General features: G+C 37.9%; 1 protein-coding gene across 2 annotated transcripts in view; it reads left to right on the top strand.

Annotated features, from left to right (window-relative positions):
* The window catches only part of phactr3a (phosphatase and actin regulator 3a), a 54012-nt gene that overhangs the window by 29976 nt on the left and 9543 nt on the right, over nt 1-14493 (top strand). For both annotated transcript variants that reach the window (XM_067446675.1, XM_067446676.1), the window contains exons 2-7: nt 1439-1600; nt 5558-5713; nt 5975-6187; nt 6266-6485; nt 6605-6747; nt 8771-8924. In XM_067446675.1, coding sequence (XP_067302776.1) covers nt 1439-1600; nt 5558-5713; nt 5975-6187; nt 6266-6485; nt 6605-6747; nt 8771-8924 — 1048 coding nt within the window. The remainder of the gene's footprint in view (nt 1-1438; nt 1601-5557; nt 5714-5974; nt 6188-6265; nt 6486-6604; nt 6748-8770; nt 8925-14493) is intronic.

Genomic DNA, 14493 nt, shown 5'->3' with positions numbered 1-14493 from the left:
GCCATTGTTCAGATTGTGTCACATTAACTTCCACAATGCATCTGAATGAGCCAATTTGCAGGGTGTTGTTTGAGCTATGCCGTTATTGTTATGGTTCATTGATAGGTGAACAAGTGTAATAATCTATGGTTTCACATTTTGACTTCGGGTATGGTTTCACCCATTTAGTGAGCATTCCTCGTATTTTTGGCGTCCGCTTCTACCTTTCCTCTTCCACAAGTAAAAGACCAAGGGCTGACAACGGCAATGCCATTTGCAACGTTCTAAAATGCACGAATCCGTCTGTGTGGGGAAACGAAAACGACAGCTGATATCTTTATAGCTCTTCCGGTTTCCCGCTTCGAATAACGAAAACAGACTACTGCCACCAGCTGGGACGGAAAGGTATTTCCTCTAACGCAGGCGCAGAACGGACGCGATATTGGCCGTCTGATGTCGAGCGTCGGCTTGGTGTGTCAGGGCAACTTTGGACCGCTTTGGACCCAAGACGCTGCCGACGTGAGCCAACGTGAGCCGACTCAGCAGTTTGCTTTCGTCGCCACTAGTTGATCGGCGTCGGCTTGGTGTGTTCCTAGCTTTAAGACACAAAACCCAACAGTATTTGTTTTTTTTTATACCATATCAGACGAATCTTATCTAGTATTCCCAATGCCGTTACTTCCGTAGAGTAAGGTCAAAAACCCGCCATGATCATAAATATATATATAGATTCCTCATTAGTGCCTTTGCGGATCGGTCGAATTAGCCATTCTTTGTAAATATATATCTATAATCGTGCTGGGTTTTTGACCTTACTTGACAGAAGTAATGGCGCTGGGGAATACTAGATGAGATTCGTCGGTTATGAGGTAAAAAAATAAATAAAAAAATACTGTGGTTTCTCGCAGAAACCGATCATTTCGTGTCTTAAGACATCAATGTGTCACCACGAGCCACAGGCTTTGATATGAATTTGTATATATATATATATATACTTTAGAATATATATATATATATATATATATATATATATATATATATATATATATATATATATATATATATATATATATATATATAATACTTTAGAATATATATATATATATATATATATATATATATATATATATATATATATATATATATATATATATATATATATATATATATATATATATATATTCTAAAGTATTTAAAGTGCTTCTAAAACATCAAATTTGATTCAGTGTGGTCTTTAAAGTTCACTTTCTCAATAGGTCAAGGGTGTCCAAAAAAAGGGAGACAGCTTTAATTTTATGGACACACCTTGGGTCCGGATACTTCTCATTCCTTTTATATAACTAACAATACTTTGTTTTAAATAAATAATTATAAATGTTCAAAATCAGTATCATCTGTCATACCACTGGATGTCACTGCTCAGTGCTGACGGTTCCTGTCTGTCTCGCGTGTGTTACAGATGTGATGGAGCAGCAGAAAGTGCTGCGCTCCAGCTGTTTGGTGAGTGGAGTCCACACCCCTCCCATCCGGCGCCACAGCAAGCTGGCCACACTGGGGCGCATTTTCAGGCCGTGGAAATGGAGGAAAAAGAAAAACGAGAAGCTGAAGCAGAGCTCTACAGGTGAGACATCCAGGCCTTTGTTGCCCTTTTATTTGTGTGTTGAGCGATTAACAAAAAGGTAATGAAAATAATGTTTTATTTCCAGTGAGCAATAGAGGTAATCGATAATAAACATTTATGAATGAGAAAAATATTGCAAGACATTATTCAATGATGGGGAGTCTAATAAAAATGACACAAAATAACGTGACTGAAGTGGAAAACAAAACGAACAAAATAACTGGGCTGTGAAGCGTGAAACATAAATATATGGATGGTTATAATATGCTTTTATTCTTTAATAATGCTAATTTAATAAAACTTTTGCATGTTATCTCTAGCAAAAATCAAAAAAACGAATATTTATTTTCGAACCCACTTTATATTAGGTGGCCTTAACTAATATACTAACATTTTAATTAATAAATCGATACAATGCACGATACAATGCAATTGTGTACATACATGTGTTTTTACATTGTTCTTTCTTTTTTTGTAATTACATCTGCAATTAATTTCTGTATTTACATTTATAATTGCACTGTCCCACACCTAACCCTACCCATAAAGAGATAGTTCACTTTGAAATTAAATTTTGATATGTTTTAGCTTACCTTATGGGCATCCGAGATGTAGGAGTATTTGTTTCCCGGGAAGTTTCAATTTTGATCATTTTAGGTCAAACCGTTCTTGTCTGTGCCTCACATAATGCAGGTCTATGGTCACCACCTCAAAGAGGATACACAGAGAAGTCCAAATTAAACAATCTCCCATCGTAAGTACACACTGATGGCCTAAGACACGAAACGAGCGGTTTGTGTGAGAAAACGAACAGTATTTATATCGTTTTTACCTCTTGTACACCACTACGTCCGACTGATCCGAGGGCGCACGCGCGTGCGTGTTTCCTGTTGTGACATTCGTGCATTCTGACTTTAGTCTGCGCAAGCGTGAAAAGCGCCGGAAGTGGATCTCTCGCGCGTGTACATCTCTCAATTGTTTACACAAAAATTTGGGAAGTGTTACCTAAACATAAGATTTAAACATATTTAGATGTACAAGACATCACAATGGAAGAAGATTTCGATATATTAACGGACAACGTTGAATTTTTTTCACAACCATATTTATTTGAACCAGAATACACTGATCAAGAATGTGATACCACTTCCGGCGCTTTCCGCGCTTGCGCAGACTAAAGCCAGAACGCGCGAATGTCACAACAGGAAACACGCACGCGCGCCATCGGATCAGTCGGACGTAGTGGTGTACAAGAGGTAAAAACGATATAAATACTGTCTCACAAATTCTCACACAAATACAAATTCTCACACAAACCGCTCGTTTCGTGTCTTAGGCCATCAGTGTGTACTAACAATGGGGATATTCTTTAATTTGGACTTCTCTGTGTATGCTCTTTGAGGTGGTGACCATAGACCTGCATTATGTGAGGCACAGACAAGAACGGTTTGACCTAAAATGATCAAAATTGAAACTACTGGGGAAACAAATACTCCTACATCTCGGATGCCCACGCGGTAAGCTAAAACATATCAAAAGCTTATTTTAATTTATCATATAGCAACGATGTTGGCAGATCAGTATTATAGTTTATAGAATTAAAGAAGACCTAATTCATACATTTTATTTGTATAATAAGTTGAATAACTTTAATCATATTTTTAGTGTCCCCCCAACTGAGCAAGCCAAGCCAAAGGCGACAGTGGCAAGGAACCAAAACTCCATCAGGGCGTGATGGAGAAAAATAAACCTTGGGAGAAACCAGACTCAGTCGGGGTGCCAGTTCTCCTCTGGCCTATTAACACACCGTGTATGATTATTATTCTGGCAACCTTACAGGTCAGAAATCATATTAGATTGGAATATTCAAAATTTCAGGGTACCACGGAAGAGACAGATTTATTTGGAAATAAATGATGGGATGGGGCGTCGATTACACAAGAGTATGAATACATGAAAGATCGGAAGAGATAATAACGTAGCTTGGGCTGAGAGAAAGAGGTCCAAGAACAGAACCCTGAGGGACACCCTAGATAACAGGACTAATGCGAGGATTTGTTTCAGAAGAAAAACAAACTGCTGTTTGTCATTGAAGAGCTCAACCAGAGGAGTTTCCATTGTCATTGATGCTAACATCTTAGAGACAGAATCCAGTAAAGATTTGAGGCCCAGAAGGAGTTGAATATTTAGCACCCCTGACTCAGCACAAAGGAGGAGGTCATTTATGGCCCTGTGGAGAGATGTCTTTGCTATGTAAAGGACATTATTCTGCTTTGAAAGGCTTGCATATATATAAGGTGCAGCTTTAATTGAGGGGAAACTGCTCTGTTCTGTGGTTTGTGATAGGGCTGTAATTATTTAACACAGGACCTAGACAAAGTTTCCTGAGAATTAGGGTGTGAGCAGCAGTTTTTAGTTCTAACGGAACAGTACCAGAGGCAAGAGATGTTTTAATCAAGCGTGAACTTATAGCAGACAGCTGTAGAAGCAGTTTAGTTACATAATGAGACAATATCGTCATCCAATCAAGTTTAGCAGAGGAAGTGATACACCAATGATAGCAGATGCATGCAGGAAATGAGGGTGGATTGTTAGTCTTCTGATGGTGTTAAGATTGGCAATGAGTAGGAAAATCTTTTAGCGAAATCCAAAGTCAATCCTGTGATGGCAAACAGCAGATGTGTCATATTCCATTTTTTGAGAGAATAACCAGTGACCCTTTCTCTTTTTTAGTTCACTCAAAAATCTGAAATCATGATACACGATATTTTGACTGTTTTGTCCATATAATTAAAAGTCAGTGGGGTCCAATGTTGTTCTTGGCCCCATTTACTCTCATTGTATGGACTTTTGTTCCAACAAAGTAAGAAAGTCATACAGGTTTGGAACCACACGAGGATGAGTAAATACTCTTTAAGTACGATACAATGCCCTTAAATACCCTTAAGTGATGTGAGAGTATATCTTAGCATTTATGCAGACCCAGGTTCAAATACACAGATTCAAATTGCAAACACACTGATCAGTATGCATTTTTTGTATTATCTGACTTTAACATTTTGTATAACTGGTGAAAACATGACAGATGTTTACAGTCTGTTATTGGACTGACCATTTTATTTAAAGTAAAATTGCAATGACATTTTAAAAAGAATATTTAATTCTAAATTTGAGACTTCTAAAGTACTAAACAGTACTGATGTACTGTTAAAATATTTAGGTATGACTGACAATGCATGCCATTGTGTGTTTGTTTGTTTATGCAAGTTAAAACTGTGCAATCTAAAAACAATTTATGCAGTTTAAATGCTTAAATGTGCAGTGTAAATTTTAGCGGCATCTAGTGGTGAGGTTGTGAATTGCAACCGCTCACCCCTCCCTTTGGAAGCACATAGAGAAGCTACAGGGGCCGACACAGGACAAAAATGGCGCCATCATCGTCGGACAGAGCAGAGTCTAGTGCTCTGTAGAGCAGTTTTTTTCTGTGTAGGGCTACTGTAGCAACATGACGGCGCAAAATGGCGACTTCACTGTAAGAAGACCCGCAGTGTATGTAGATAGAAATGTCTCATTCTAAGGTAATAAAACATAACTGTTCATTATGTAAGGTCTTTATACACCACTGTTATGTATATTATATTGCATTTATGTTGATCCTCCATAGATCCTCATAAATACTACACACTGTACCTTTAAATCTTAAATTTAGATATTTTTTGTGTAGACTAACTTTTAACTCTGAGGTTGGTGTAATGTTCCTCTCTGTTTGAATGGGCATGACACTTTATAGCACTCCCAAAGAGATCTCATCTCAGCCAGAAGATGACACAGATACATGAGCGTGTGTGAATGAAACTGGTTGTGTATGCAAATACGTTGTGTAACTTATGAGTGCTTGTGAGTTGAGACATCTAATGCAAGCCTAAAAGTACTAAAACCCTGTTCCTCTGTGTGCAGATGTGGCTTTGGCCTGTGGACTTCATTCTCCAGACCCCAGCTCTCCCATCCAGGGCATCTCCGATGCTGATATCCGACTGCCTGGCTCTCAGGGGCCCATTCTCAGCATCAGTAGCATGGAGTACCTCAGCTCAGAGCAAGACAATCTCCCTAGCAGTGAGTGCTCTTTATATATAATTTATTTTCCAAGCTAGTAAGACCACTGTTGCTCAGCCAATAGCTGGGGCTATCTATTTGACTGACCAATGAAGCATAGGGGGTGTGGTTGGGAAACCTGTTTGGAAACCATCATTATTTATTTGCAAATTATGACACTCTTCACTGCATCATATTTCTTATATAAATCAATGACCAATGAACAAAAGTCTTGAATTGCATTCCTAACAGTTTAAACTATGATTTTGTGTTTCCTATAAGTGGTAGATTTTGTACAGGACAACGAGACAATGGAGGAGCCAAATTCAAACGAGGAAGAGGAGGAGGACGAGGAGGCGGATCCCTCTGTAAATGAGAATGAAGATGTTGAGGAAGATGAAGAAGACGAAGAGGAAGATGAGGAAGATGAACCCCAGGAGCAGTCACCTCCAGGCAGTCACGGCAATCTCGTTTCTCAGCTAAGCATGGAGGAAGGTGTGTTCATTTTTCGCATAGTGAAAATCAGATCAAATTTGATATCGTGGTGTTTGAAAGCATTTTTTCTTTCCACAGACCCGGGTAAAGTCGTCATCGCATCAGTGCCTCACTCAAACTCTTTTCTCCAGAAAGAACTGTCAAGAGTCCCTGATGGCCCCAGTCCTGTGGTTTTAAGAGGGCATTTTACTAATCCTGCGGGGTCACCGCATATAGGTAGCATACATCCGCCACTGCCCCCTAGCTGTATAATAGAAGAACTGCACCGAGCACTGGCATCAAAGCTCAGACAGGAAAGGTGATGATTTTAAACCTATCATTACTTTTATTTGCTTGATTTCAGAATTAATTTTTAGGAGGTTTAAGAAATTATTAGTGTATCCCATTAAAGTGTCTTTCTTTCTTTTTCTATTTTAGCATTGAGCGAGAGCCAAGTGGAGATGGTGAGAACAGAAAGGAAGCAGAGGAAAATAAGGAAAACGTTCGACAAGACAACTGCTTCACTGACGCTTCAGGAATTATCTACGACATTGACGGCTGGAACGAGTCTGTCATTTCTGGTGGGTGTACTGCAGAAATATTAAAGAGGCCATATTATGCCCTTTTACTAAGTCTTTATTTTGTTTTAAAGGGAGTGTATGTAAGATTGTGGCCAACACTGGTACTGCAATCACTTTCAAATGATGGTAGAGCAGAGCATTCCCTCTCCCCCTCCCACTGACTCGAGGTTGCCATATATGCTGCAGGATCAGGAGGAACGTTTGTAGCTGCCACTGTGGTAACTAGAGCAGATCTGGCAACCCGGATGCCGAAACACTACTGACTTTGTGATTGGTAAATAGATGGAGGGCGGAGCTTCAGGCGAAAACACAACATGACAACATCAGTTGAGGCGAATAACAAGTTTTAAATCACAATTTCCTGGCCAGACTACTGTTGTGAGTGATAGAAGTATTTGAAATGAACATGATTTCTTAATGTCTAGTGACATATCAGGGCCATTTTATGATTAATTGAAGTACATTTCTTACACATCTCTAGTTCGGTTCATTTGGTCCGAACCAAGGGCAAACAATTACACATTGTTGCATTTTTCAGCTTTTTTGGTTCCTTTTCACACCACACTGATTGCTTTGGTCCGAACCAGTTGAAACGAACCAAAACGCAGGCACGTGACAACATCCACATCACTCATTGGCCATGGTGTATTTCCTATACTGCTTTTCGATTGGTCAGAATTTACGTGTGGGAAAATTCCAACAGAGAAGAGGAAAAGCTAGCAAACTATAATAACAACACTATGGAGAGACGACTGCGCGGGCTAGTTTTGTCCCTGGCCATAATCTACTACACTGTGTGTATTTACCACAGTATGCAAAAAATACATTTCTTTAATGAAACGCGGATGCAACGTGAAAACAACATTCTAATGCACTGCAGACGGCGAGCGTGCTTCACTCGTCACTTCAAGCGGATTCGTGCATTATTCTTTACTCTGACATGCTCATCTTCCCGAAAATATTTCCAACGATCTCTCAGGTAATAATGTCATGCACACAATGTCAGCGCAGCTAACTACGGCAGCTGGTTTAGTTCAAAAATGTTCAGTACCTTTTCCGTTGGTTCTGTTCGAGGTCGGATCACGTCCGCTCCAGAGTTCGTTTGAAAGCGTACCGAGACCAGCTCTTCAAGGAGGTCTCGGTACGCTTGTTTGGTCCGCTTTTGGTGCGCACCCGAGTGCGATTGCTGCTTTCAGACTTGACCAAACGAACCGCACCAAAGAGGGAAACGAACTCTAGTACGATTTAACCGAACTAAATGAGGCCGGTGTGAAAGCACCCTAAGGCTCTACCAAAATTCTTGAATGTTAGAATACATTATTTTTCACATATTTTTGACATTGTTGCAGCTCCACTATTCCCAGTCTTTTATGTCTCTCTAAGTAGCCCCTCCTTCTGAAAAGGACACTGTGTGCTCTGATTGGTCAATTGGACCAGTGTGTTGTGATTGGTCAGTCACTTCAAGCGTGTTTGGGAAATGTCACAGCCCTTAACATAACTTTGAGTTTCAACCATAGACTGCCATTTAACTATCCTCCATTGTAGAAAAGCAAAGCTGGCAATGTCCGAATATATCTATGACATCTTGCAGTGATTTGGGACCTGCGTCTGCGCTGTAGAGAGCAGGAAGTAGAGCTGAGATATCCCTGCCCACACTTCTACAATATATGTTAGTACAGTTAACGGCAGAACAACTCGTTTTGTCGTGTGAAATAAACAGTTATGAAAATGGTTTCAACACACTACTAACAAACTAAATTTGCATAAAAGTCACGTCTTGAGCGGGAATTATTTAAAAGTGTAATATTGTGATATAATATATGAGATATACTGCATTGATTTATTAGAACTAGAAGATCAGGTAAAACTTGTACAGAATGTTTGCCATGATATTGTCATTGGATCATTGTGTTTTTTCATATTGCTTAATACAAGTGGCAGGAGAGTAATTGAAGTCTGGAAATCTGGTGTACTTTAGATTGTTATGTCCTTAAGGTATGAATTGTATGGAAAATGTGTGCAGGCACGTTGCCAAGGAGGATGAGGAAGGAGCTGCTGGCCGTCAAGCTTCGGAATCGTCCCAGCAAACAGGAGCTGGAAGACAGGAACATTTTTCCTGCGCGGAGCGACCAGGAGAGACAGGAGATCCGTCAACAGATCGAAATGAAACTTGCCAAGTAAGTCATACATGTATGTTTACTGTACTGTATATGCAAGTATATGAAACATTACACTGCCCTCTTCAGGACATTTTTTGGAATGTCATCAGAGACTTGGAGACTGCTTAATACAATTTTTTGCCTGCATACACTGCCAACCTTTATTCTAATATTAATTTAGCTACTAATTTATATCCATTAATTACTTAGTCCAGGGGGGAAGCTTAGTGCTTGAGATGAGTCGTATGCTCACACTCCTTCATTACAGACAGCAAATCTGTTTAGATATCACTTAAGGATTATATGGACAAGTGGACTCATGAAACGGATTATGAAAACAGATTTCATGCAGAGATAGTTATTGTGTACAATGATTGTAACCTAGGTAAGATACATAGCAGATTACAGTTTATTGAGGATTGGAGTTAATCTGAGTGAATAAATCCACTACAGCTTTCATTCTTATTGTGATTATATATGAACACCAGTCTTTGAAGTCAAAAGTTCAGTTCAGTAAATGGTGGACGCATTTCTCAAGCTTTGTGTAATGACACAAAGAGTTACAGAAACTTCTACAAGCTGCTAAAATATTTGTGGTATGGTTTTGTTTTGCAATGAGAGAAGAATGTGTTATTTTTTTGTGTGTGTTTTGCTTTGATGTGTGTTGTTTTTTGTTTTGTTGTGTTTTGCTTTGATGTGTGTTGTTTTCTGTTCTTTGATGTGTTTTGTTGTGTTTTGTTTTGTTTTGTTTGTGTTTTTTTGTTTTGTTCTGTTCTGTTGTGTTTTGCTTTGTTGTGTTTTGCTTTGTGTTTTGTTCTGTTGTGTTTTGCTTTGTGTTTTGTTCTGTTGTGTTTTGCTTTGATGTGTGTTGTTTTCAGTTTTTTTGTGTTTTTGTTTGATGTGTTTTGTTTTCCTTTTTTTGTTGTGTTTTGCTTTGATGTGTGTTGTTTTCTGTTTTGTTGTGTTTTGCTTTGATGTGTTTTGTTTTGTGTTTTTGTTTGTTCTGTTGTGTTTTGCTTTGATGTGTTTTGTTTAATGTTTTATGTTTTTGTTTGTTCTGTTGTGTTTTGCTTTTATGTGTTTTGTTTTGTGTTTTTGTTTGTTCTGTTGTGTTTTGCTTTGATGTGTTTTGTTTAATGGTTTGTGTTTTTGTTTGTTCTGTTGTGTTTTGCTTTGATGTGTTTTGTTTTGTGTTTTTGTTTGTTCTGTTGTGTTTTGCTTTGATGTGTTTTTGTTTTTGTTTTTTGCTTTGATGTGTTTTGCTTTGCTTTGTGTTTTTGTTTTGTTGAATGCATTTTTACATTTTAAATATGGCATTTCAAATCTCAGGGCCATTTACATGACATCGTTTTAAACTAAAAACTTTTTATGCATTTTGGCCAATCATTAGGGGCCAGAAAATGCAAACTTTTGAAATTGGATTTCAAAGTTTTGAAAAAGTTATAAAAAAAAATTAAATTTGTGAAAACAGTGACGTTATGTGCATGTGTATCACGTGTTTAGTCTATAGGCATCTGACATCACCAGCTGTACTGTCCAGTACTGTCCCGGCATGAATAATACATTAATAATAATAATAATTTTCGTGGATCCGTGTAAATGAGGATCGTTTTGACAATGTTGTCATCTGTATGTAAAAAATGCAAAGGAAAAACTTTTCCGTTTTTAGTACATTGTTGCGGTGTAAACTTGCACTCAGAGGTTAGAACCTAAGTAAACATCTGCTACTTCAGCTTTCTGATAGAAGCAATATAGTGTTTAATATCTGATCTTTACAGCTAAGTGCTAGGAAAAAATGTGCTCAGGATGGGCTGCAGTGTCTCATTCAATTATAGATCTTGTCAGTGTAAGTCTTATGTAATCAGCTGTGGTATTTTGAAATCAGCCTTCTGTGGATTCTTAAAAGAAACAGCCATTATGTCCAGTTTAATTTAGACTTTGAAAGAGCTTTATTCAGGCCACAATGACAGACACGAGGTGCTAAAATGTCATAAGCAATGATGTAAGTGACCATCCTTAATTATGTAATGCGAGGACCATGAGTGGTTTGTTACAAAAATGTGATTCAGATAAGGATGTGAGTGGAAAGCAGGCACTGTGCTGATGTAGGTGTTTACATTAGATTACCTTCAGGTTCAGAAACACAGATTCAAGCATATGATGGAAATTTACAAAACCGTAGTTATTTTTAAGCAGGGACTTAATAAACCAACAAATAGGCTAGTTGTCGCTTTTGAGGATTTTGAAATCACATGTATAACTGGAATTTTTAGCTGCTTATCAGATACATCCCTAATAGCAAGGGGCAGTTAGATCTTCTAATTGAAGTCATCCGTCTTCTTTGTCAGTTGTTATATTTTAGAGGGGGAATTCTGGTTCAATTGAGCAAAGCTTAAAATGCCTTCTTGGTTTTCCCCTGTAATAAAAATGTTTTTGTATGATTTTACATAACACAGAAATTTGGTGTGGGTTAGGGTTTCACCTTGTGAAAAAGAAGTGTGCTTAATGGTATTGAATGTGCACTTGTAGTGTACTTCAAATTTTAAAAGTATATATAACCACTAAAATGTACTTAAAGATTGTTTATTTTAATTTCTTAACACGCAAAAAATGCACTTTGCAATAATGTAAAATTTTAAGTTTTACTTTTACATGTTAAATGAATATATTTTAATGATCTGTTGTTGTGCTTTAAAGGAGTAGCCTACAATTACTTTGAAATGCTGACTACTAAAGCATATAGTGTGTTATTCGAGATTACATTTAAAGTGAAATTGATTCAAATTCAAAACTTTGTCATAATAAATGAGTAATTAAACATATTTAAATAGTCAATTACGCTTTATTTTACGGTGTCATTTTTACAGTGGAATTATATATTTAAGTACTGAGTAATAATAATTAAAGTGATAGTTCACCCAAAAATTCAAACTTAATGTTTATCTGCTTACCCCCAGGGCATCCAAGATGTAGGTGTGTTTGTTTCTTCAGTACAACACAAATGAAGATTTTTAACTCCAACCATTGCTCGTATATTTGAATGTCAATGGGGTGTATTTCTAGCCTAGAAATCTAGACGCACCCTAGCAGCAGCAAATTTAATCTGCCAGCGAATGTCATTTAGCAACTCTCAATACCCTTCTGAGCTGTATTCACCTAACTTTTGCCGGGCCAAACACATTGTGTACATTGAGTTGGGCTGGGCCATAATGACGACGGCCGAGTTGCGTTTGCGTGTTTCTAGTAAACAAAGAAACTGGTAAACGGCAGTCATTCGAATCAGCTTTGACCGCAACTCTAGAAGAATTGGAGTTAAGCTTTTCTCTGAGAAAAGAACAAAGAACGGCACTGAAGTCATTCTTAAAAAGGGAAGATGTGTTCGGAGTTTTGCCGACCGGATACGGGGAATGTTTAATCTATCAACAAGCTCTGTTTCACCTTCGTTGCTCTGGTTGGTTTAGCGCTATCCTATCGCGTACAGAGGGAGTTTGAAAGACAACCGTTTATCCCGCCCCTCGGATTGAGCCCTATCAATGGGGAGTTTCCAGACCAAACATCTTGATGCGGGTCTGGCTTGTCAGGCTAGTGTATTTCTATGAAAGTAAAAAAACACAGAAATACAAATCTATATTAAACCCTGTGGCTTGCAGCGACACATTGATGTCTTAAGACACGAAACAATCACTTTGTGTGACAAACCAGACAGTATTTATATAATTTTTTACCTTAAATAAAACACTATGTACATCAGCCGTTCCCACGCCATCACTGCCTGCAAGTGAGGTTAAATTACACGATATGGCGAAGAGATGTATGAGAGATCACTTCCACCGCTTGTTACCCATTAAGATCCCCCGTATCTTGCACATTTGCTTAAGGATTAATCACCTTTCTTCCATGGTTCATTTTTAACAGTAAAGCTCTATTGTGCAGCACTTTGCTTGATAAAAGTTACATTTCATATGAATGAAATGGAAAATGTATGTTTAATGCCTTCATTTGCTTGCCAGAAAATGTTTAATTCACAAATAGAATTGATTCTTATGATTCAATTCAATTATGATTGTTGAATCATAATTGAATTTTTTCAAATTGAATTAAACCATTACAATGGAACCTAGAAAACTTAAAACAGAAAACACAGAATTTGTAAAAAATAAATAAAAATAAAATACAAAAAGACAAAAAAATATAGAATTTGAGAAAAAAAAAAAAAATGTATAGGGCCCTAAACATGTAATTGTTTTACTTTTAAACAATTACTTCATGATGAAAGCATATGAAGACTCTTTTTTTATTATTAACATGCACTGAAGAATGGTTCACATCATAAGACCAGGAACACTGTTAAGGCAGTAAATAGGGTCCGTTTAAATGTCATGTTTAGGTCTGACAGTGATAGTCAGCATAAATGAGTATAACTAGGCCAGAGTCAACGCACCTGCGGGACAGGCTGAAGTCTGAGCTAAACACACACTGACACTTTGCCGCAGCAGCATGTCATGACCTTCCTATCTTTGGCTTGCCGTGCTCTACTCCACCACAGAAGAAAGACATGGCTGGAGCTATTTTTAGAGCTCAGACTGGTGAATAATGGATGGTAGTGCGTGTTCCCTTCCTCCATCTCTACCTCACTGTAGTGAATACCAAACAAGGCGGCAGTCTACTGTACTCATATCAGCTTCTCCTAACTGATGGAAATATGTTCGGATAAAGCACACTGCCGTCCATCTGTTAATTAAACTGTGCAGATTTAAGTCATGTGTATAATGTAGACCAATGCCACGAGCTTCCAGTGCTGCACGGGCAGATTTCTTTGTTTCCGTATTCACAGGGAAGCTACTGTTGCTAAGCAACTCGTCGCACAGGTCAATAATATCCAGGCAGCTTCCAAGGGAGCTTTGGGAGTAGGTCTCCATTTCAGTTCATGAAATATTAACGCCGCCACATCTGCTGGAATCCCGTCTTACTCAGCTTATATGAGTGACAGCGGTGCTACAAGGGCTGGAATGCAATATAATGCCGTAAAATGCCTAAATTAATCAGACCTCGCCGTAGATCTTGGCATAGCTAAATATTGTATATTAATAATGTGTTTGAAAGCAATTTCCACAAGACAGCAGGCAGTTTTATTTATACATTGATGATATTACGCTGATTTATATTGTTACTAAACGGGATGGAGTGTTTTATTTCGACAGTAATCACAGTGTTTCACTCGTCTTTGCTTTGCAGCTTCCGCTCCCTGAAGGTGATGTCATCACCTGGCTTTTATTAGAGATATTAAAAAGATTAAGAGGATGGAAATTAAGACTGGGGACACAGGGGGGAAAGTGTGACTTGATTACAAATTAAAAGGACATTGTTTTATTTAGAGAAAGGAGAAAATAAAGAAAAACCTGGAATATTGAATCGTCATTTCTTCATGTCAGAATTTAAAGGTGCAGTGTGTAATATTTATGAGGATCTATTGACAGAAATGCAATATAATGCATATAACTGTTGTCAGTGGTGTATAGAGACCTTACTTAATGAACTGTTATGTATTTTTGTTTTTTTTTGTATCTCCATACACCGCGGGTTCTCT

Source organism: Pseudorasbora parva, chromosome 6 (assembly GCF_024679245.1).
Source record: "Pseudorasbora parva isolate DD20220531a chromosome 6, ASM2467924v1, whole genome shotgun sequence".
NCBI lineage: Eukaryota > Metazoa > Chordata > Actinopteri > Cypriniformes > Gobionidae > Pseudorasbora > Pseudorasbora parva.
This window is presented reverse-complemented; position numbering and strand designations above follow the sequence as displayed.